The 23013-nt window shown below is 45.6% G+C and overlaps 1 protein-coding gene across 1 annotated transcript in view; it reads left to right on the top strand.

The window, feature by feature from the left end:
• ACOXL (acyl-CoA oxidase like) overlaps positions 1-23013 on the top strand; it is a 312000-nt gene that overhangs the window by 11217 nt on the left and 277770 nt on the right. The window contains exons 2-3 of the mRNA XM_058667609.1: positions 1634-1730; positions 18266-18349. Coding sequence (XP_058523592.1) covers positions 1634-1730; positions 18266-18349 — 181 coding nt within the window. The remainder of the gene's footprint in view (positions 1-1633; positions 1731-18265; positions 18350-23013) is intronic.

Here is a 23013-nt window from a genome sequence, read left to right on the forward strand (position 1 = left end):
TGTTGGCAAGTGTGTAAGTTGATTCTGGAAGGGAATGGACCGTGTGGGGCCAGGCCAGCCTTAGCCCAATGGTAAGTGCAGAGCCAGGCTGGAGTGCTGCTCATGCTGGGCAGCTTGCATGAGCCAGGGATGGGAGCAGACTGGGCAAGGCTGGGCTGCAATACCTGCTAGTGAGAGTTGGGATTGCAGGTGGGCTGGGTGCAGAGTCCCAAGTCCTTGAGCCATCCTTGACTGCTTTCCCTGGCCACAAACAGGGAGCTGGAAGGGAAGTGAAGTAGGCAGGATTAAAACTGGTGCCCATGTGGGATCCCGGGAGTGCAAGGTGAGGACTTTATTCACTAGGCTACTGTGCCCGGCCCAGGTTGGATACATTTTATTGACTTGTATCTTACTTTGTGAATTCAGGTTGCTGTAACAAAATAGCTTAGATGAGGTGACTTTGCAACAACAATTTCTAGAACTCTGAGAAATAAATGTATATATGTACATGAAACATAAATGAATTATATTCCTTCCTAAAATATCTCATTTATGCAAATATTCTAAACTTTGAACTATCTCATTTTGGATATAGGACATTCAACTTGTAATTTCTTTATATGCAATTTCATATAAACTGATTTCTGGTGATGGATGTGTTTGATATCCCATTCGCACAGTTCCTTACTATTTAACAGTTGCTTTCATGAGCTAAATCTAATACAGCACTGATTTCATTTAGTGCACAGATAATCCTTCATATTTTTAATTTGTCTACAAGATGATCTTTTTTTCTAGTGTGTAGTATGGACTTATGGATGGATTTGCTGCTGAGTATGGTGCAGGTTCCATCCCCGCCTTGCAAATGGGAGGATGCTGGGAGAACGAGTCCCTTGAAGATGGATACATAGTTAGCGACCAAGCCAGGAATGAAACCTGAGCGAGGCTCTTCCAGGCTCAGGTAGCAGAACACATCTGCCCCTGTCAGTTCAGGTTCATTAAGAAACAGACACCAACATGGAAGAGATTGACGGGGTCCGGCGGACACTTCTGAGGGGTAATGAGGAGGGAGCTGAATTGGTAGGGGGAGCTCTTAGTTTGCAAGCAGGCAGGGCTGACCCCAAGCATGGAGAGAGGAGAAGCCTCCCATCTCAATGCAGTTAGGGCGGAGTCTAGGTGGAGATGGGGCAGTTCCAGAACAAAAGTTTCTTGTTGCCCAGGGGTGTTCTGATATGAGACTTTTAGTGGGAATCAGCCCAAGAGAAGCACTGTGGGGTGAACTCTGCAGCTAACTTGAAGATTTGGCAGCTAGAGGAGGGGCTCTGGAGGAAGGCTGCTCTAAGCAACATGCCTTATGGACTTATGGTCCAGCCCTTGTATCACCCAGGTCACCTCCTCTCTTTCATCTCCATGAACACTGTGCTTGGGTCATCTCAGACACAGAGAGCACCTGAGGTCTTCAAAGCCATGCAGGGCAGGAGGGGCTGCAGTCTTGTTGTAAGGTGGATTTCCTTTTGCCCGGTGTGTATTGGTCCCAGTGGGCACACGGGGTCACCAGGAACTAAGACAGGGACCCATGTTTATCAGAGCCCTGGGACCCAGCATCCCAAAGGCCTCCAGTGTCTTGACCCCTGTGTTGTGTCTATCTTTGCAGGTTTGACTTAAGCTTGGATGAGATGAGAGCCCTGACGGTTCAGAGAGTGAATTTTACCATGGGCCTCCCTCTGTTAAAACGGGCAGTTCAGGAACAGGTAAGCAGTGATCCTTATTTTGGGGTGCTTGTGGGTGAGGAGGCTGGTGGATGGTGATGTTGGCATAGGGCAGTTATATCTTCAGCCCCTCCTTTTTTTTTGCCCAACTCCCTGTTAACTTAGCTGACCCCTTCCCTCATCTCACACATTGATTTCTCCAAACTCACAGGTTAGAGAATGGAATCATCAGGGGTAATAAAATATTTGCTTTAAAAATCAGTGCAAGTTTAGGCATAAAGCTTAAATATCTGAGAAATGCAGATAAGCAGTTTTAGAGGCCTTTGAAGTATTTACAAATGTTTATTTATTTTCATTTACTTGAAAGGCAGAGAGAGAGAGAGATATCGATCTTTCATTTGTTGATTTACTCCTCAAATGCCAAGAACAACCAGAGCCTGGCCAGGTTGAAACCACAAGTATGAGTACTCCATGTGGGTTTCCCATGGGGATGGCTGGGGCCCAAGAACTTGACCTATCATCTGCTGCCTTACAGCAAGCTGTGTATGGAGCTGGGTAGCAGAACCTTGAACTGGTGCTAAGATATGAGATGTGTGTGTCCCAAGTAGCAGGTTAACTCACTGCACCACAACATGAGCTATACCTTTTGATGCATTTCAGACTTGTCCAAAGGTTATGAGACCTGTTGTCTACAAATTGTCATTCTGAACTCAATGATATTATTACAATCAACTTATCCTTGTAGAAAGAAGGAAAAAAAAATAAAAAATAGATCATCAGAGGTTTCTTTTGTGATGCTGGCATTGTATGAGTCAAGTTTAAATCCATCTCTGTTTCATTCAGGTTCATGGCTTCCTTAACCTTAGTGCTTAATGTCAGGACGTAGTACCTCCTGGTGAGACCCCTGGGGGATCCAGGACTGGGGTAAGGTGCAGCCAACTTTGGGGATGGCTTAGGAGCTGAAGTTATCCCCAGCCCTTCCTCCTGCAGTGATCTGTGTGGGGAGGGGCTGAGGATTGAGGGCAGTGTTGTCCCTCTTCAGGGGCACTTCTGTGGGGTGCGGTTCAGAGCCGGTGGTGGTCTGCTGTCCATCCTGAGGGTGGATCCCAGGGTTGGCTGTCCTGTAGAGACAAGGATCGAACGCAGCTCCTGGACACTGCTTCTGGAGGTCCTCTGACCTTCCCAAGCTGGCAAAGGCCCTACAGTGTTATCCTCAGATAGCTGTAGAAATTGCCTGGTGGTGGAGTGTTTGTTCAGAGCTGTGATTATAACCACCAAGAGAAAAGAAAGTCCATCGGCTTCCAACTACTTTCTTTTCCCTTCAAGAGATTTATTTACTTAACCAGAAAAGTAAATTTACAGAGAGAAGGAGAGACAGAGAGAAAGATCCTCCATTTATTAGTTTACTCCTCAAATAAGTGCAATGTTTGAGCTGATCTGAAGCCAGGAACCAGGAGCCTCTTTTGAGACTCCCATGCTGGTGCAGGATCCCAAGGACTTGGGGGCATCTACCACTGCCCTCCCAGGCCATAAGCTACTTTCTCCATCAGACCCAGGGCTGACTGTGTAGGGCTGTGTAGGGCTGTGTAGGGCTGAATAGGGCTATGTAGGGCTTTCTGTTCCAGACCGGGCAGTGGAGAGCTAGTGGGGAGGGGAACTTTTGGCTTGTGACTGGCTTGCTGTTCTGTTCATCAGCTCAGCATGTCAGTGGTTTAGCCTGGTGTCAGTGCTGGAGACCTGAATGTGACAGCTGAAGCCTTAATGAAACTGTCTAATTGCTACCCTGCCCACTGGATCTGGAGGATTAGCCATCGGGTGGAGTTCTGGATCCAATTATCTTCCTGTTTTCACTGCTGCTTGAGTGCCCTTAGGCAGCCAGGACAACTTTTTGCCATGGCTGATGAGATAGGATTTCTCCAGGAGGCACATCACTGCCCTTGGTCATCTTTCCAGTTCATTTTGGTCAGTTCTTTTGGCCTGTTTTGCAAAAGCCAGTGAACCCAAAGAAAATTAAGTCAGTCATCAGTGCGGCAGGCTCATCTCACAGGGACCCATGTCAGGAGACTCACAACACATCTGTGTTTGAAGATTCTCAGATTCCACGCTGTAGACAGCTGCAGGAACTGTCCATGTCTAGTAATTCTAGAAGAAGTGTTGTGTGATTCATCCTGCCTTTTCATGAAAATATTGACTTGTAGCTGCTGTTCCTGCTCCGAGAGCTTGCCAGGCCCTTGCCTCTTCCCCTGGCCTCTGTTTGGTGTTGCTGTTCCACTGTGGTGGATGAGTTGATGAGCTCTGAGGTGGAACACTGTGCATAAAATCATGGTGATATTCCTGAGTGTGAAGGAGGAGAAAGCCTCATTTATTTCTGGTCTCTGTGGACAGAGCCCTAGGCCAAGAAGAGGCCATTCCAGTATTTCCACTCTGTGTTTTCCCCTCTACCATCTGTAATAGATTTGAGATGTGCCAATAACTTTAAAGGGGAGAGCAGTGTCTGACCACCATGAATGTGCACACACACGTGCACACACGCACACATGTTGTGTGTGCGTTGTACCCCGCACCCCCTCCGTGCAGCTGCTTCCAGTGATGTCACTGTGTGAACTGTAACCAAGAGCTCTCTTGTTCCCCCAAAGATCCCATGATTGTATTCTTGCTTTGGTAGAGTTATTGGTTCTTTGTGTTTCCAGATGTGGACACACAAGTTCGTCTATTTGGTAGCAGCCCCCCCAGGGCAGGAGCCACAGCTCTTCCTGGAATGCCTTGTCCAGTGTATTTTGGGAGTGTGGGTGATGAGGTGGGGTGGGGAGCAGCCTTGGCGATACTTCTCTCTAAGCTGGAAGGGCAGGGCTGATGTCCCACACCAGTCATCACCATGACAGACAGCAGCAGCTCATGTTCAGCAACTCCGAGTTCCTACTTTGTGCCCATTGCATGGAAAAAGAGCTTGAAGTGGACGGTCTTCCTCACAGCACCCCTCATGGGGTTCCCGTTGTTCAGGGAAGTCAACTGAAGCCTAGTCATGGCTTGAGGTTGCTTACGCATTGGGTGAGTCATGTGTAGCTAAAGGAGTGCTAGCCCAGTTGGCCTGCTTCCTGGGCCCACTGCAGGAGGGTGGTTCTCACCCTCACTGCACTGTAGAATCATCTGAGCAACTTTGGAAAATCCTGCTCTGGGGACTTTTGATCGGACCAGTCCAAGGAGCATTAACTCCCCACTGGAGACTGGTGCAGTCTGGGCCTGCTTCTTGCTGCTCTGTGTTTCCTTGCCCGGGCTGTATGGTGCCTCCCCAGAACTGTTTCCATTCAGCATTGGTCCCTGCTAGCATGCTAGGCACTGCTTCTCAGTGCTTGCTTCCCCCAGGAAGGAGGCATTTGGGGGTCAGTTTCTCTTGGCTGGGGGTAGTGCAGGTTGGGGACAGGTGTCTGGATAGTGAAGAACCCATTTTATGGCTGCTCTTTCTTCCCTTCCTACCTGCGCCCCACCCCCCGCCATATTTTCTCCCACTCTGAGCTCTGTTTCTCCTCCTTCTCGTGATCCATGCGGATAGGGCTGTTTAGTCACCATCTTTATCTAAATCACTGGTTCTTAGTGTATGGTTTGAGTTCCCCATGAGCCCCCAGGACTGCTTGGGCAGGTCCCTAAAAGTGGATATCAGACTACCTGACACTAGGCTTTCATCCCAAACTTCAGGTAGTACAACGTGTCCCAGGGGACTCGATGGCAGCAGCAGACAGGCGGGTTCAGCTGCCTTTGACTATGCTGGATAGTGAAGTAATGTGCAGGTATTTAATGTTGATCTTAAAATTTGAAATAAAAACAGTCTGTAAAAGCCTGCAACAAGGCCATTCTTGCTGATTATTCTTTTTGGTTCTGAAAACTGATTTTTTCCCCATAAAATTATGCAATCTATATTAACATGTAATGGAGTTGTTACTTTTAAATCACAAATATCCTAAAAATTCTCAGTTTTAACTACTAATTTGTTGTACCTACATTAGCAAAAGCACAATTTTTTTTTAAAGATTTATTATTATTGGAAAGCCGGATATACAGAGAGGAGGAGAGACAGAGAGGAAGATCTTCCATCCGATGTTTCACTCCCCAAGTGAGCCGCAACGGGCCGGTGCGTGCCAATCCGATGCCGGGAACCAGGAACCTCTTCCAGGTCTCCCACACGGGTGCAGGGTCCCAAAGGTTTGGGCCGTCCTCGAACTACTTTCCCAGGCCAGGAGCAGGGAGCTGGATGGGAAGTGGAGCTGCCAGGATTAGAACCGGCGCCCATTTGGGATCCCGGTGCGTTCAAGGCGAGGACTTTGGCCACTAGGCCATGCCGCCGGGCCCAAAAAAAGCACAATTTTTAAGTGTAAAGGTCAGAAAGTGAGAGAACTACTGATCTAAACCAACCTCAGCAGCTCAGGGGAAAAATGACAGGGGACTGGAGGCTCTACATATTTATAATGACCTATTATTAGTAGACGTTTTAAAAATTCACTGGTTTATGCCTCTAGAGCCCAGGAACCAGAAGCTCAATCCAGGTTTCTCACATCGGCGGCAGGAGCGTCAGCCACTTGAGCCACACCTGCTATCTGGTAGGGCACACGCTGGAGGAGCTGTGACTTGAATCCAGGCGCTCTGACACGGGATGCAGGTCTGCTAATCACGACTCCGAACACCCCGCCCTCTAATTACCCATCATCTGAACAGAGTTTTAGATCATCTCTGCATGAGAGTCTGTTTGTGTTTAGAGATCTACCAAGTGGGTGATCAGATCTCAAAAGGAATAAAGTCCTAAGGTCAACCACCCTTGAAGGCAATTGGGAGTAGGGAAAATAGTTGTGCCTATAGTTAACTATTGAGAAAAAAGAGAGCCTTCCCCAGGCAGCATTTGCATTTAAGCTCTGGTGGGCTGCTGAAAAAGAGCTGAGCAGGGAGCATGCCAAGGGCTGGGGACAGCTGCTTGCCACCTTGCCTGCTCCACTCTGTGCCCACCAGCACAGCACTGGCCCTGATTTGTCCTGCAGACTGTGACCATTCCCCCTCTGCCACCCATCCCAGGACTGGCTCTGAATCCGCTTACTCAGAGTTCTTGGCTCTGCTGTCCTGGCCTTGGTTCTATCCTTGGCGCTCTGGCTCCTGTTTGTCCTGGAACCCAGGCTTTTCCTAGTGGGCTGTGACAGCTCGTGCTGGCTCTCAGCTCTGTGTGCTGCCTTTGGCAGGAACCTCTGTTCCAACTCCAGCTCCATGAGATTGGCCGCTGGCCACTTGGCCAGCAATCTGGCCAGGCCAGCCTTGACCCCATGGGATAACCGTGAACGATATAAGCAGAAACGACAGGATGGAGTGGCCTGTTCATGGAAGAGCCTCTGTAGGGATTGGCTTCCACACTGAGTTTTCATTTGCGATGGCCAGAGGGATGACTTAAAAGGATGTGCTGGGGGAGCCCCATCCAGGGACTCCAAGGCCACAGGGATCATGATGCTATTTATATGTTGACATTGCAAGCATGTTGCTTACTGAAAGCTTTTCAATTTAAGGCTCAGTTACTACTCTTGTAGTGAGATATTATGTGAAAAGCAATTATTGTTGGCTACTATTTTTAAAGCCCCGTCTAAGTGCCAGGTGAGGCTATTGATTCATTTTACACTTGTTTTGTGACCACCTATGATCAGCCAGGCATTGTCCAAGGAACAGTGAATAAAACAGGCAGAAAATACCTGTTTGTATGGAGGTTACATTTTAATCTAGGAAGAGGCAGATGATAAACCAATAAACCAATACATTTATGGTGTGTCAGAGGATTATAGACACTGAATAAAAATCAAGTAAGCCAAATCAGAAAGGAAAAGTAAAATTATCTCTGTTGGCAGATGATGTACATGAATTTTTATGTAGAAAACCCTCATGGTTCCACCAAAAAAATTGTTGGAACTGATAATTAAATTTAATAAAGTTGAAGAATAAAAACCAACATGCAGAAATGAATTATGGTTCTATATATTAATAACAAACAATGCAAAAAGGAAATTGAGAAATTATTTTGTTTATAGTAGCTAATAAAGCTAAAATACTGAGGAATAAATCAAAGAAGTCAAAGACTTACACACTGAAAACTTTAAAAATGTTTTTAGGAGAATTAAAAAGACACAAGTAAGTGGAAAGGCATCTGGGATTCATAGATTGAAATATTTAATATTATTGTTAAGATGTCAGCACTACCCAAAGGAATCTACAAATTCAGTGTAATCCCTACCAAAATTCCAAATTGCAGATAGAAAAATCCATCCTGAAAGTCATGTGTCATCTCAAAGGACTCTAAATAACCAACACAATCTTGAAAAGGAAGAGCAAAGTTGGGATTTCACATTTCCTGACTTCAAAACTTATTACAGAGTTACAGTAATCAATACAGTATGGTTCTGGCCCATAGGCAGACATACTGAATGCTGCAAAAGAACAGAGGACTTACAAATAAAACCTCACATGTGCAGTCAATGATTTCCAACAAGGGTGCTGAGACCACTCAGTGGGGAGAGGCTAGCGTCGTGATGCAGAGGGTTAACTACTTCTTGCAATGGTGACATCCACGTTGCTGTGCTTCCAATCCAGCTTCCTGTGAGTGCACCTGGGATAGCAGTGGAAAATGGCCCAAGTACTTGGACCTCTGCCATGCATGTAGGAGACCTGATGGAGTGCCAGGCTCTTGGCTTTTCACTGGTCCAGCCGCAGCCTTTGTGGACATTTAGTGAGTGAACTGGTGAATGGAAGATCTGTTTTTTCCCCCGCCTTTCAAATGAAAAAAAAAAGGGTATATTTTATTTTTTATTGGAAAGGCAGAGTTATATATAGAGAAGAAGAGGTACACAAACACACACACACACCACTACATACTCATTTGGTGTACTTCCCCGGTGGTCACAGTAACTGGAGCCAAGCAGATCTGAAAGCTGGGAGCCTGGAGCTTCTTTTGGGTCTTCCATATGAGTGCAGGACTCAAGTAACTGTGCTGTATTCTGCTGCTTTCCAAGGCCACAAGCAGACGACTGGGTTGGAAGTGGGGCAGTTGGGACATGAACCTACACCTATATGGTATGATTTTTTTAAAGGTTCATTTATTTTTTATTAGAAAGGCAGAGACATGTATACAGAGAAAAGGAGAGAAGGAAACACAGAGAGAAAGATCTTCCATCTACTGGTTCACTCCCCAAGTGGCTGCAACAGCCAGAGCTAAGTCAATCCAAAGTCAAGAGCCAGGAGCTTCTTCCAGGTCTCCCATGTGGGTGCAGGGTCCCAAGGCATTTGAACCATCTTCTACTGCTTTCCCAGGCCACAAGCCGGGAGCTGGATGGGAAATGGAGTAGCTGGGACATGAACCGATGCCCATATGAAATCCTGGCAGTTGCAAGGTGAGGATTTAGCCACTAGGCTACTGTTGGTCCCAAACTCAACTTTGCGTATGATCCAACAATTTGACTTCTTGACAAGTGTCCCAAAGATGTGAAAGCAAGGGTTCAAAACGTTGTTGGCAAGCCCGTATTGATTGCAGCAGTTCTCACTAGGCAGAAGACATTAAGTGATGGATGAATGGATAAATAAAATGTGGTTTGATTTAAATTTTTATTTTCAACTTTGAAAGGGAGATACAGAGAGAAAAAGGAAGGAGATACAGAATGAGAATCATCCGAAGGCCTGTTACAGGGCTAGTCCAGGCGGAAGGCAGGGGCCTGAAGTCAGCCAGGTCTCCCGTGTGGGTGGTAGGGCTCCAAGCGTGTGAACCATTACTGCTGCCTGCCAAGGTCCATGTTGCTGGAAGCTGGATCAGCACTGTAGCTGTTGAACTAGAAACCTGAAACTCCAATGTGGAACACAGACACCTCAAGCAGTGACTACTTCTGAGGCGAACTCCTACCCCCAAAAGTACTTTATACATATGATAGAATCTTATTTAGTGGAGGGAAATTTTGACACATGCTGCGACATAATTGAGCTTGGAGGGTACCCAGAGCACTTATTCAGTGAGTACAGATGTTTTGTTTGGGATGATGAACACATTCTTGAGGTGGATAATCGTGATGGGTATAGAAATTTGTGAATGTATGGGGAGTACCATGGAACTGGACACTTAAAAATGGCTAGAATAACGAATTTGGTGCTGTGTATATGGGCTAAACTTAAAAAGCATTAACCATGGAGGGGTTCTTGGGAAAGTTGGGGGACAAGTGAGGGGCTTCCTGATAAAGTGAAGCAAGGTTGGGGAGCATATGGAGGATATGAGCACTGGGCTTGCTAATGGAGCAGTAGCGTGATGTGATGCCATGGAAGCAGAGTGAGTGAGGAGGGGACAGCAGTGACAGGCTAGGGACATGGTGGGCTACAGGACCATGAAAGCCCTGTAAGGAGTTTGGTTTCTCCAGAGTGGACACAATGGGAGGAATTTGGAAAGACTGAATGAGGCAGGACACAAGCTGGAATTTGACCAGGATCCTCTTGGCCGCTTTGCTTGAGGCTGTACCCCAAGAGGGCTGCATGCAAGCAGGCAGGTGAATGGAGAGGGCTTCACAGTCACTCAGAGAGGCGATGCTAATGGATGCTGGGAAGGCTGCAGCCAGGGTGATGAGAAGCGGCTGAGTCAGGTTCCGCGGAAGGGAAAGCAGTGGGATTCGCTGATAGATGAGAGGACCTGGAGAGAAGGAGGGGTGAAGAGTTTGTTCGTGCTGTTGGGACTGATGGTGAGGTGACCATCGATTAGGTTGGGGAGACTGGCAGGACTTCGTCTTGCGACATGATCACTGACTTGTGTTGTTTAGGGAAAAGGTGTGGAGAGGATGTCAGCATAGAGATGCATTTATTTATTTTATTAAATTTTTGCTTTACTGCAGAGGCAGATACACACACACACACATCATGGGAGGTGAAATCAACAGCCAGAAACTCATTGTGGTCTCCCACAAGGGTGCCAGGGATCTAGTCATTTGAGTGGTCACAGCTTCCTCTCAGGGTCTACATTAGCAGGAAGCTGGGTTCAGGAGCTGGAGCTGGGAGCTGAGAACTACACACAATGATGTGGAATGCAAACAGCATGACTGCTGTGCCAAGCACCCTCTATGAGAGACGACTTCAGAGCTGTGAAGCTGGATGGGTCTTCAAGGCATAAATGCTGACTGAGAAGAGGAAGTCCCAGGTCTGAGCCTGGGGGGATGATGGGAAGGACCGGTGAGATAGGGCACAAGAAGAAGAGGCCTGCCAAGCATTTTGCACACATTTCCCTCTTGAATCCTCAGGGTAAATTCACGAAACTAAATATGACTCCTGTTATATGGTCATGGGAATCATGTATAAGAAGCAGAGGTCAGGTGTTATTAAATGGCAAGAGGAGGACTTGGACTAGCTCACTCAGTTCTAGAGCCTGTGTGCAGTGAAGCTCTGCCCCACATGGTCTTTGTGTTGTGATGGGAGGAAGAACAGAGTTGTGGTAGAACTGAATCTCATAATTCAAGATGTACAGGAGACAGCCCTGATCTTTCAGGTGTCCATGATCTGGTGAGCTAGGGTGAGTGAGGACCAATAACAAAGCAGTTTCCCCAGGAAATGCGGGGTTGATGCTGCAGAGAACTCCACAGTGACCATGTGTATGGGTGGAGGGAGACTGGCCTGAAGGTTGTGCCTTGGAATAGGCCCTACTGAATCCAAGGGGGAAGAGTGGTGTGCAATGGAGATAGCATTGGTGGTTCGTCTTCGTGCTACAGAGCAAAGTTGGACTCAGGCATGAGAAGTGAGCCCAACTATCAGAGTGTTCCCCCAGGGCCGTGGAACAAGCAGGGAGGGTCATACAGGTGGACAGGGCAGGGTAAGGATTCCTGTTGGCCAGCAGCAGCCACATGCGCCTGGGATGGTGACTGCTAGGCCTTATTGGGCCTCATTAGTGCTGTCTCCTCGGTTCCTGGCACCTGCTCCAGCTTGGTTCCTCTCTTATTTTCCAAGTCTGCTTCTCCACCTCCTACAGGTGCATGAGAGACTTGGAGGAATCAGGTATAGGTGCAGAATGTTTAAAGACTCACAGATCCTCTCTGAATGAAGTGGTGAAAAATTCCTCCTTCTTGAAAGAACATGCCTTCATTACAGGCAAATCAAAATACAGTCTCTCTCACACACACACTGCCTTCATTATAGGCAAATTAAAATACAGTTTTACAAACACACACACAGTGCCTTAATTACAGGCAAATTAAAATATAGTTACACACACACAATCTCAGAATTTCTTCACCCAAGGATAACTGGTAATATGTATGCTAACCTGGTCTTTTAAGTTGTAGTAAGTGTATATGTGTGTGTGGCTTGAAAAACCCAAATGGCTTGGGTATAGTGCAATTTTTTCAACATTATATAGTGGTGGTGGGTTTCCGATTTTTGGAGTTAAATAAACTAGGGTTTGTATTTGGTTCCTTCACTCTGTGGTGTTGAGAAAATTTCTTCTTTAAGTCTGTTTCCTCTGTAAATTGTGGATGATAATAGCACTTGCCTTAAAGGGTTGCTGGGAAAGTCAGTCTGCTGGGAGAGTCACACGTGAGTACTGGCACATGTGTTGAGTGAATGTTCAATCATACTTTTTTTTTTAAGGCCATATAAGGTTAAAGCAGTTGTGTGCCCATTTCTCACAATATGAAACAACTGGAGTGATATTTGCTCATTGGACAAACTTGTAGGTAACTTTCTGTTACATTGGATATAAAATGCGGTGCCTTCCTCTGACATGGAAGTAAGCTGGTCAGGTCAGTAAGACACATTCATTGCCACATGTTACGGGGCTGGCCAGCTTTGTGACTGCTTTAATTAGAAAGATTTCCAAAGCATCTAGAAATGTGGTAGGTATGTGCTATCTAGAGGTATATTGAACTGGAGGAAAAAAATTGGAAAATCCTACACTGTCAGAAGATAGCAGTAATGATGTCATGTCCATCCCAAGGTGGAGCAACGCGCACACCATCTTTCATCACTCCTGAGCTGGGCTTTCCTGGGAGGATCGGAGGTCCCTGGAGAGGATGAAGCACACAGCTGCTCTTTTATTTTCTTTTTTACAGTGTGCTCCCAGCTTTCTTTGTGGCTGCAGAAACAGCAAATTAACAAGAAGGGCCAGATAAGGAGGCTATGCTGAGAGGTCTAGAATTTTTCCCCACTGGTAACTGGTGTCAGTGGAGAGAGAAAGGCTGGAGGTATAATATGGTGCCTATTTTTAAAATGTTATATTGACTTCATCAAAACCTGAAAGATCATTCAAACATATATGGAAATGGAGCCCTAGAGCAACTAGATCAATTCTGAAAAGGGATAGATTGGGGGTCTGTAACTAGAGGACTTGCAGATTTATAGAGTTACTCAACATTCCGTAGTGGTGTCATAAGACGAAGAGATCAATGGAACAAAGTGAAGATATGGAGAGAAACTCACACACATATAGTCAATTGATGTATTGATAATGCTACTAAAGGAATTTGATGGGAAAGCATGTACTTTTAATAAACAGTGCTGGACCAGCTAGATAAACATAAGGGAAAATGTTAACCTTGATCCCTACTCAAACTACATAATTTTTAGTATAGTACACACCTACACATAATTCTGTAATGGCAAAGTCTGCAGGAGAACAAAGGAAAATATCTTTTTCTTATGTTTCCTTTTTTTTTCTATCTTGGAAAAGCAGATAAACAGAGAGGAGGAGAGTCAGAGAGGAAGACCTTCCATCCGATGATTCACTCCCCAAGCAGCCACAATGACTCGAGATGAGTCAATCCAAAGCCAGGAGCCAGGAGCTTCCTCTGGGTCTCCCACACAGGTGCTGGGTCCCACGGCCTTGGGCCGTGCTTGACTGCTTTCCCAGGCTACAGGCATGGAGCTGGATGGGATTAGAACCGGCGCCCATATGGGATCCCGGGGCGTTCAAGGTGAGGACTTTAGCTGCTAGGCCAGCACGCCAGGCCCGAGAATATCTTTTTGATTTTAGGATACAGAGATTTCTCAGGGAAAATTCCCCAAATCCTGAATATATAAAAGAAAAAAATAAGACAAAATTAAAAACTGATGTTCATCAAAGGAATAAAAAGGGACTTCAAAACTGGGTCAGGGCAGTGGGGAGAATCTACAAGGCATGATATGACAAACATTTGTGTCAGGATTTATAATCAGTATATAAAAAAAATTCTTAGGGTTCAATAGTATAAGTCCAATTTTGAAAGTGGAGCAGATGACTTGAACAAACTTTAAAAGGCCAATGAAAGTATGAAAATGTGTGTAACATCTCTTGTCATCTGGAGATGCTGATTGAAACTCTCATGAAGTACCATTAGGTGCCTTACAGAATAGCTAAAACAGGAAAAGACTACAATGCTGTCATGGATGTGCAGGAAGAACTCTCATACATTGTTGGTAAGAGTGTAAAATGGTGCAACTGTTTGGTAATTTCTTACAAAGCTAAAAGCAAACCTGTATCTTAACCTGGCTTCCTTCCTAAGGATTTACTACAGAGAAATGAACACACATATCTGCAAAAAGATGTGACATTAACAGTTATATCAGCTTAATTCATAGTCAGCCCCAACTGGAAACAACACTGTGCTCGTCAATAAGAGGCTAGACAAGTGTGGAAACTACCGTGTGGTTCCATTTATGTAAGTTCAAGTACAGGCTAATGACGAATGGTGACAAAAAGCGGTTTCCCATGGGAGTGGAAACTCACCAGCGAGGGATGTGAGTCCCCTTGCTGGGCTTCAAGGATTGTCCTTTAATCTATGTTGGTGTGACTGCTGCACAAGTAGATAATTCACCAGACCTCACCATGCACTTCAACTCTATGTACTCTAGCACCATCAGCATCCTAAGTGATCACAGTACCTGGTGTTTGGGACAGAATGATGGTGGGAGGCCCATTGAGTGGTTGTTATAAAGTGTATCAAGTATATATACAATCTATTGGCATATACAAGTATAGAGGCTTTGAGAACATGTTGAAAGTGACCAGATTTCAAATCTTTGGGAAGATGAGTCCAGCCTGAATCTTTATAAAGTTCATTAATTTGTGCATTTTACTTGGATCTTTGTCTTCCTGAAATAATTTAAGCTAATTATGCAAAAAAAAAATAGCCTCCAATAGGGCCAAGAAGACAGAGCAAAAACCTGAAATCAGAGGGTAGACAGATGCAGCAGACACACCAGTCTGGGGAGTGGTGAGAGAAAGGGAAGATTGAGAATGGAATATGTGATTATCCAGGCTGCCGGTGTCGAGTGTCGGGTGGTTTTCTAACATTAAAAGACAGAAAACTGAGGCTGTATAGACTCAACCAATTCCAAATCATGTTAATTTTTAATTGGGGGAAGTATTGCTCAAGCAACCCTGATCTGAAAATCCAGAAATCCAAATTCTACACAATCCAAAACTTTTTGAGCATCAAAACGATAATGTGAGTGACAAGCTCCTCATCTGATCTCAGGTGTGAAACCTTATGTTTAGACTTGGTTCTATCCCTAAGCGATCTCATCATATATATGAAAATATTACGAAGCTAAAAAATGTACAGCTGAGACACTTTTGATCCCAAGCATTTTGGACAAGCGATGCTCAACCTGTATAGAAGTCTTTTTAAGATTCTCTTTTAGACTTTTTACAGGAAAATGTAAATTTTCATGGAATTTGTAATATAGGTCTGCTATATCAAGTACTCTGAAATGAAGAGTTTTCTGAGAAACTATCTTCTGTCTGAGATTGAATTCATTAAGTAGAAATTAAAATAGTATGAGTGATGTTTTAGGATAAGATTTAAGTTTGAGGGACTGGTAACTGTGGTGTAGTAGGTGAAGCTGCCACCTGTGAGGCTGGCATTATATATAAGCCATGATTCGTATTCTGGCTGCTCCAGTTCTGATTCAGTTCCCTGCAAAAAGCAACAGAGAATGGCCCAAGTGTTTGGCCCATGTGGGAGACTCGGATGAAACTCCACGCTTTAGCCTGGCTCAGCCCTGGCCATGGTGGCCATCTGGGATGTGGGCCAGTGAATGGATGACCACTCTCTTTCTCTGTACCACCCTCTATGTTTGTAATTCTGACTTACAAAAAAAACCTTAAGTAAGGAAAGAAGATATAAGTCTCATGTGCTATTTCAACAAATTTTTATGCTGATATAGATATTAAATTTGATTTGAGTATACCAAGCGTAAATGAAGGCAGCTCAGCTGTTGATATAGTGGAAATATTACAGAAAGTCATACAGAAAAACACATGCTGATTATTGAGTGATTAAATGTAGACAATTCAGTTAATTGCCAGTTCAATAAAAGGAAAAACATTAATAATAGGCATTCTTCAATTAAGAATAATTAGCCAAATTGAAATTAAAAAGGGAGTTTTAAGTATGGAAAAGATGTGAAAATGTTTAGTTGACTGCCAGGTTGCACAGTCAACTAAATTAAGCTTCATCTGGGATCTGAAACCCTAGTTTGACTTCTTGAAATGGACCAGTCCAAATGCATGCTTAAATCAGGCTTGGAGAATTCACAGCAGACTCCTTTTGGCATTCCCCATCAGATCTAATAGCAAAGATTGCTGGTTCCTGCAGAGTCTGGGAAAGGGAAGTCATCATTGTAAAACATTTATAATGCTCCAAGATAGCTAAATTTGGGATGGATTCTTCAGTAAATGTGCTTGCAATTTATTTCAGACTGGTGAGTAGCGATGACCAATGTTGGAAACCAATAAGAACAGTCACACTCCTGCATTGGGAGTAGGTAGGAAGAGAATGAAGCATGAAGAATGCTAGAATCTTTGGAAATTCTGAGAAGTTTGCTTATTTTTGAAGATTTATATTTGGTTAAGGGAGAGCAGATGGTTTATGGGAAGGCGGGTCAGCTTAGAATGTCCTAAAGATGATTTGGTAGTACTGGGACAGGAGAACTTGAGGAGAAGGCTGGTGCTGTCTGGTTGGGTGAACCTGTGCTACAGGCTGGGCCGCATGGAATCTCAGGGCTTCCTGGTCCAGCGTACTGAGGGCCGTGAGGGGTCATAGCATAATGCCTAGATGAGAAAGCTGAACATCTGGTCCCTGGTCCTTGCTCTGCCCCTGGCTTGGTGATTCTGGTTGGACAAGTCATTTGACCTCCCTGTGTTGAACTTTTCCTTCTGTTTAACAAGTGCAGTGTTATGTGGGGTTAGCCCTTGCAGCTTGGCTTCACGAGAGGGTTGGTTATGGGGGTCTGCATCCTCCAAAAAAAGTCATCACGTAACTGCCACAGTTGATTTTTATTATTTGCTGGTAACTGACTCTCTGGTGTGAGCCCAAGTCAGAACCACGCAATGGTTTATGCTCCAGCCTGGAAATATTTTAGGAAATAATCAATGCAAGATGTACTGGGTCGGAGCCATGATAAGAGTCATAAATCTCGATTGTTTGATAAAATTAATAATGCTCGAGAGAAAACTTGTGGAAAACCTTACAGCACAGGAAAATATAGTGTGACTATAGGGAGAGCTTAAGCCAGTGTGGAACTGAGTGTAATGCTGGGAAGGCTGGTTGTGTCCTGTTGCTGCTGAGGCCATGTTCTTGTGTACACATGCAAACGTACTTACTCCTGCGTGACATGTGTGCACATAGACACATAAACAGAGAAGCACCCATACATGCACATAGCTGTGTCCAGCAATACAGATACACACACATGAACACCCAGATGCACACACACACACACACACGCACACATACACACACACGAGCAGCAAGCACCAGTTTTGTTGGTTGAGTCTCAGACTAGCACCTGAGAACAATCACCCTTAACTCCAACAATGAATGACCAACTGCAACTTGCCCCTGAAGGGCTGCCTCCTGCTACAGATGTGCCAGATGCTTCTCCAGATTTAGAATAAAGCAGCTCTGGTGTCTGTCTCCAGTCTTTACTGCCATGGGACTCTGCTCTTCTGGCTTTAGATCTATTGCTATTATGTGTCGGGGAGTGAGAAGAGGATGACATAGGGGAATGGAAATCACAGTGTATTGAAACTGTCAAAACCCCTAGACGGTCTATGCCCGGAAAGGAAGGTGAAGGTTATGGAATTTTCTCTGTGTTAAATATTTCCCAAACCTTCCCATCGAGTCTTCACAGCAAGGTTGTTGCCTGGGAGCAAGTCAGGGGTTCCCTGTTGGTTAGGGCATTAGTGTAGAGACGCTGCAGGTCTGGATCATGCGTACAAGGAGCAGGGCAGAACTTCCTGGGTGCTGGGCCTGCAAAGGGGTGGATCATGGCCTGTGGGGTGTCTGTCACTGGACTGGCCACGAGGTGGATGCAATGAATCTGCTGTATTAGAAAAAAAAAAGAAGAAGTACACCCTCTTCAGACACTTGGTCAGCGACCAGAAGAACACATTATGGAAAGGTGAAAATCTCTGCTTTGACACACTGATGGGATGATTTCCTAATTTAAAAGCAGCTTTCATCATGTTCATATCTGTAACTGTGAAAGTATCATCATGCATGTGTGAATTTAAAAGGTCAGCAAACCCAAAGGAAACACTGACATTGGGTCTGTCGTGTTTTTAGGCAAAGAAAACAGAGAATTTTGTCAGTCGAAGCCTCGGCATTGGGGAAGTGCTGTCCATCGCAGACATGGCCACGGGTGTGAAGGTGAGCGCGCCAGGGCTCCTGCTGTTCATGACGTCATCTTGCCATGATTGACAAGGGTGGGAACTGCAGCTGAATGCCCTGGGCACGTTGACTGGAACATGGGGACCTCACAACGTGGCGCCCTGACTGCTGTAATCCAGTCTTGTTCTTGCTTTGCTTTCCCTTTTGAACAACATTCGCATATCTGTATTGGTCACTTTTTTCCCCCTAAGATTTATTTACTTATTTGAAGGGCAGAGAGTTACAGAGGGGCAAGGAAAGGGACACACACCCACACACCCACACACACGTCTTTCATCCACTGGTTCACTACCTAAAATGGCCATAATGGTCAGGGCTGGGCCAGGTGGAAGCCAGGAGCTTTGTCCAAGTCTCCCACTTGAGTGCAGGGTCCCAAACACTTGTGCCATCCTCTGTTGCTTTTCCAAATGAGTTAGTGGGGAGCTGGATTGAAAGTGGAGCAACCTGAATGTGAATTAGTGCCCATATCAGGATGCTGGTGTTGCAAATGGTGGCTTAACTTGCTGTGCCACAACACTGGTCCCTCAGTCATGTATTTTTGTATTAATTTTATAAAAACACTGTCATAGTCACTAATGATTTATTTTCTTAAATGTTATTGCCACAATTGATCCACATTATTGCACTTGTTTAAGTTAAACCAATATGTAGAGGGCCCGGCGGCATGGCCTAGCGGCTAAAGTCCTCGCCTTGAAAGCTCCGGGATCCCATATGGGCGCCGGTTCTAATCCCGGCAGCTCCACTTCCCATCCAGCTCCCTGCTTGTGGCCTGGGAAAGCAGTTGAGGACGGCCCAATGCTTTGGGACCCTGCACCCGTGTGGGAGACCCGGAAGAGGTTCCAGCTTCCCGGCTTCGGATCGGCGCGCACTGGCCCGTTGCGGCTCACTTGGTGAGTGAATCATCGGACGGAAGATCTTCCTCTCTGTCTCTCCTCCTCTGTGTATATCTGGCTGTAATAAAATGAATAATTCTTTAAAAAAAACCCAATATGTAGAGATGAATCTAAGTTGATGACTGAACTTACTGCATTCCTGCCACTCACATGGGAAACCTGCGTTGAGTTCCTGGTTGCAGGCTTCGGCTCACCCCCAATCCCAGCAGACAGCAACTTTGCCTCTCCTCTGTCCTCTTTCTATGTGTCTCTCTGCCTCTCCAAAGAAGCCTCACATGCAAACACCCATGGTTGTGGCTCCCAAAGGGGTGGGCGTGATAGCTTGAACAGGAGGGGATGGTTGGAGTCAGGTTACTGGGTAGTTGAGATATGGGGTGTAGACATTTTTATGTGTAGGAATGGAAAACAGAGAAACCTTTGCATATCCTCCTATGAGAATGTCCAGCTGGATGGGTTGGCTGTGGTTTTCAGAGAGGAAATGAAGCTGAGATGTAATAAGCAGATAATTTCTGGGTGTCTTTGTCATCCTACCTGCCGTCTCATGGTTATGGGGCAGTGTGGGGAGTCGGGGAGTCCCCTTCTCTGAGCATCGGGGTTTCATACTGAGCCAAGTGCATCAAGCTGCACTGGGACTGTCTGTGTGAATGCAGGAGGAAGGGTCCATGGTTTAAAGCAGACTTCGGGAGCATCTCAGTTGATTGTCAGGGATGGGCCTTGCAACCAAGTGAAGAGAAAAATGATGGGTCAGCTGGGGGACCTGAACTTTGGGTATTTGGCAACATTGGAGAATTTGTGTTATATTTTTTGATGGATTAATGGCTTTGAGTTTTGCTGTTAAAAGAGTTTCTGTCTCAGAGGTCTCTAGGAAATATTTAGGGAAGAAACTATCTCATGCCATAGACAAAGTTGAAGACAGCAAGGCTGTAGGAAGGGCAGGTGGGTGGGGGCTGGGAACGAAGCAGCGTGGCCATGATGTGGTGTTGTTGAGTTCATTTTACTTTTCTGTTTTCTTTGAACTTTTCTGAAATATATGTTTCTGGGAAAGCTTCACTCTTGAGTATTCTATAAGGAAATGTGAGCAGACATAAAAGATTGTTCTTTAAAACCCCTCTCTGATCACGTCACTCTCTTGCTTCCTCTTAAGCCCAGGAAAAACTCTGCAGTCCCTGGGGTGGTCCAGGGTCCTTTCATGGCCTGGCCCTGGGTACCTCTCCAGGTGTTCTGTTCCGCTTCCCTTCTTCCCAAAGAGCCACTGCCAGATTGGTGCCTTTTCCACACCTGTCACCCACCTGTAGCCTACTCTCGTCTTTCATCCTGGGCTGTCTTTCTTCTCCTTCCCCTGGTTGATGCCTGCTCCTTGTGTAGTTCCCAATTGAAGCATTCTTCCTTCAAGACATGTGTAACCATTTTGAATCTGTGAGTGAGTATTCATGTGGTTATCTCATGCCTCTTAGCATGACCAACAGGCAAACTGTTAACACTAGCAGGCCTTTATGTTCTAGATACATAACAGATGTCAGTGCCTGAATGCTGAGTGACTAATACAGAATCAAAATGCAACAGAGCCTCAGATGACAAAACACATAGTTACCGTATGACCTGGCCATGCCACTGAGTAGCTATATAGCCCAACACTTGGAAACAGGTCCTAAACAGATACTGAAATGGCAGTGCTCACCACAGCAATATTCACCATAGCTAAAACCAATATGCATCAGTTGTTGACTGGGTAGACAAAACCTGGTGTATACACACAACAGAGCACGATTGAGCCAGAAAAAGGAATGACGTTCTGGTACAGGATACATGGACGAATCTTGAAAGCATTATGCTGAGTGACATAAGCCAACACAAAGGGAAGGGAGTCCACTGGAATAGATAGGATGGGCACATTCAGAGAAAGAAGAGCAGAAAGTTCCTGGGGGATGGAGGCAGAAGAATGAAAAGTTATCTTAAAGGGTAAAGAGTTTCTTGGATGGTCAGAAAGTTTTGGAAGTAGTGATATTCTCACAACATTTGACTGTGCTTAATGCCACTGAATTACACATTTTCAAATGACAAACTTTATATTACATATTGTATATACTTTGCCACAATAAAAACAACAATAGAAAATAGCTATTGACTGCTTCTCTGCACTTCCGTCACTGTGGCTGACTTTTTTTTCCTTTTCCCTGTCCTACTGCCCCCACCCCAACCTTCTACCAACTGAGCTTGGAAATCCTCGGTTGTTGGAGAAACATGTTCACTGTGTGCTGAGTCTGGCCTAGGAGATTATGGCTTTTTTCCCCTGTTGGTGGTGGAGGGCTGTGGTGGGCTGGGAACTGCTCCTGTGAGCTCTGGTGGGTCAGGGGGCACCCAGAGCAGCTAGCAGCATCTGCCTGTTATAGGAGCCTCCAGCTTGAACAGAGAGCGACAACCTCAGCTTGTCAGTAGCATCGGTACCTCAGGGGCCCAGCCCCTTCTCTGGTTCACTCTGGTCCTGTGTTAATCCAGAGGCTCTATGTCTCCCTTGGCACTTTGGACAAACATGGTTGAACTCATGCTGCCAAGGGCTGGCAGGGCCTGGGGCTGTCTGTGAGAGAGCCCCTAGAGAACGCCTGAGAGAAGGACTTCTTCATGGAGGGCTGTGAATTCTCACTGCCATCCAGGCATCAGCCCAGAGTCTTCCGCCAAAAACATGGATGAAATCTGGAAAGACTCTCAAGCTGTAAGAAATGTGGAATGCTTCCTTTTTTTCTCCCTTGTCTCTGTTCTCCTTTTCCATATTGCCATCACCTGACTATCTGTGTTGGGGTACTTGGGCCTGTGTAACAAAATATCGTAGACTTGGGGCTCAAACAATGGACATTTATGTTCTGATGTTTCTGGAGGTTGCTAAGCTCAAGATCATGGTCAAAGATACAGCTGCCATTTGCATCCCTAGGATCCTGTATGGGTACTGGTTCAATTCCTAGCTGCTTAGCTTCCAATCCAGCTCTCTGCAAATGTGCCTGGGAGAGCAGTGGAGGATGGTCCCTGCAACCCAGGTGGGAGACCTGGATGAAGCTTGCTCCTGGCCTTGGCTTAGTCCAGCTTTAGCTGTGTGGCCATTTGGGGAGTGAACCAACAGTTGGAAGATCCGCCCTGCCCCACCTGTGTGTGTAACTGCCTTTTAAATAAATAAATAAATAAGTAAGTAAATACATAAATATTTTTAAAAGATCATGGTATGGTGAGACTGCCCTCCCTCTGTGTCCTTATGTTGTGCAGAGAGGTACTGGTTTCCCTTCCTTGCCTTACGAAGGCACCAATTCCAAACTGAAGCCTCAAGTTCATGGTCGCCCAAAGTGCCTAAGTGCCTCTTTTTGGGAGGTACCCTAAATGCCTCCCAAAGACATGCCCCCCCAACCACCCCACTGTGGATCAAGGCTTCAGTGTATGAGTATTGGTGGGCACACTTGGGTCCATTATTGTTTCCTGGGATAACTCCTGTCTCAAGATACACTTCCAGTGCCTCATGTATCCCATTTGCTCTCAGAATGAAAAGATTCCAAAATGTACCTGCTATTGGTTCATTGTGCAGGAAGCTGATGGCTTATCACGGTGGTGGTGCTGGCAGACTTCCAGTATGCATGACAGATCTCACCAGCCCGTTGTGACAGGGACACAGTCAGCAGTACATGGATTCACATTCTTTGTCTAGGACTTCCCAGCTGTATTCTGGCAGGTTCTGTATGTGTGATGTGCTCTTCTCATCTGCAACAAAGG

Source organism: Ochotona princeps, chromosome 8 (genome assembly GCF_030435755.1).
Source record: "Ochotona princeps isolate mOchPri1 chromosome 8, mOchPri1.hap1, whole genome shotgun sequence".
Taxonomy (NCBI): domain Eukaryota; kingdom Metazoa; phylum Chordata; class Mammalia; order Lagomorpha; family Ochotonidae; genus Ochotona; species Ochotona princeps.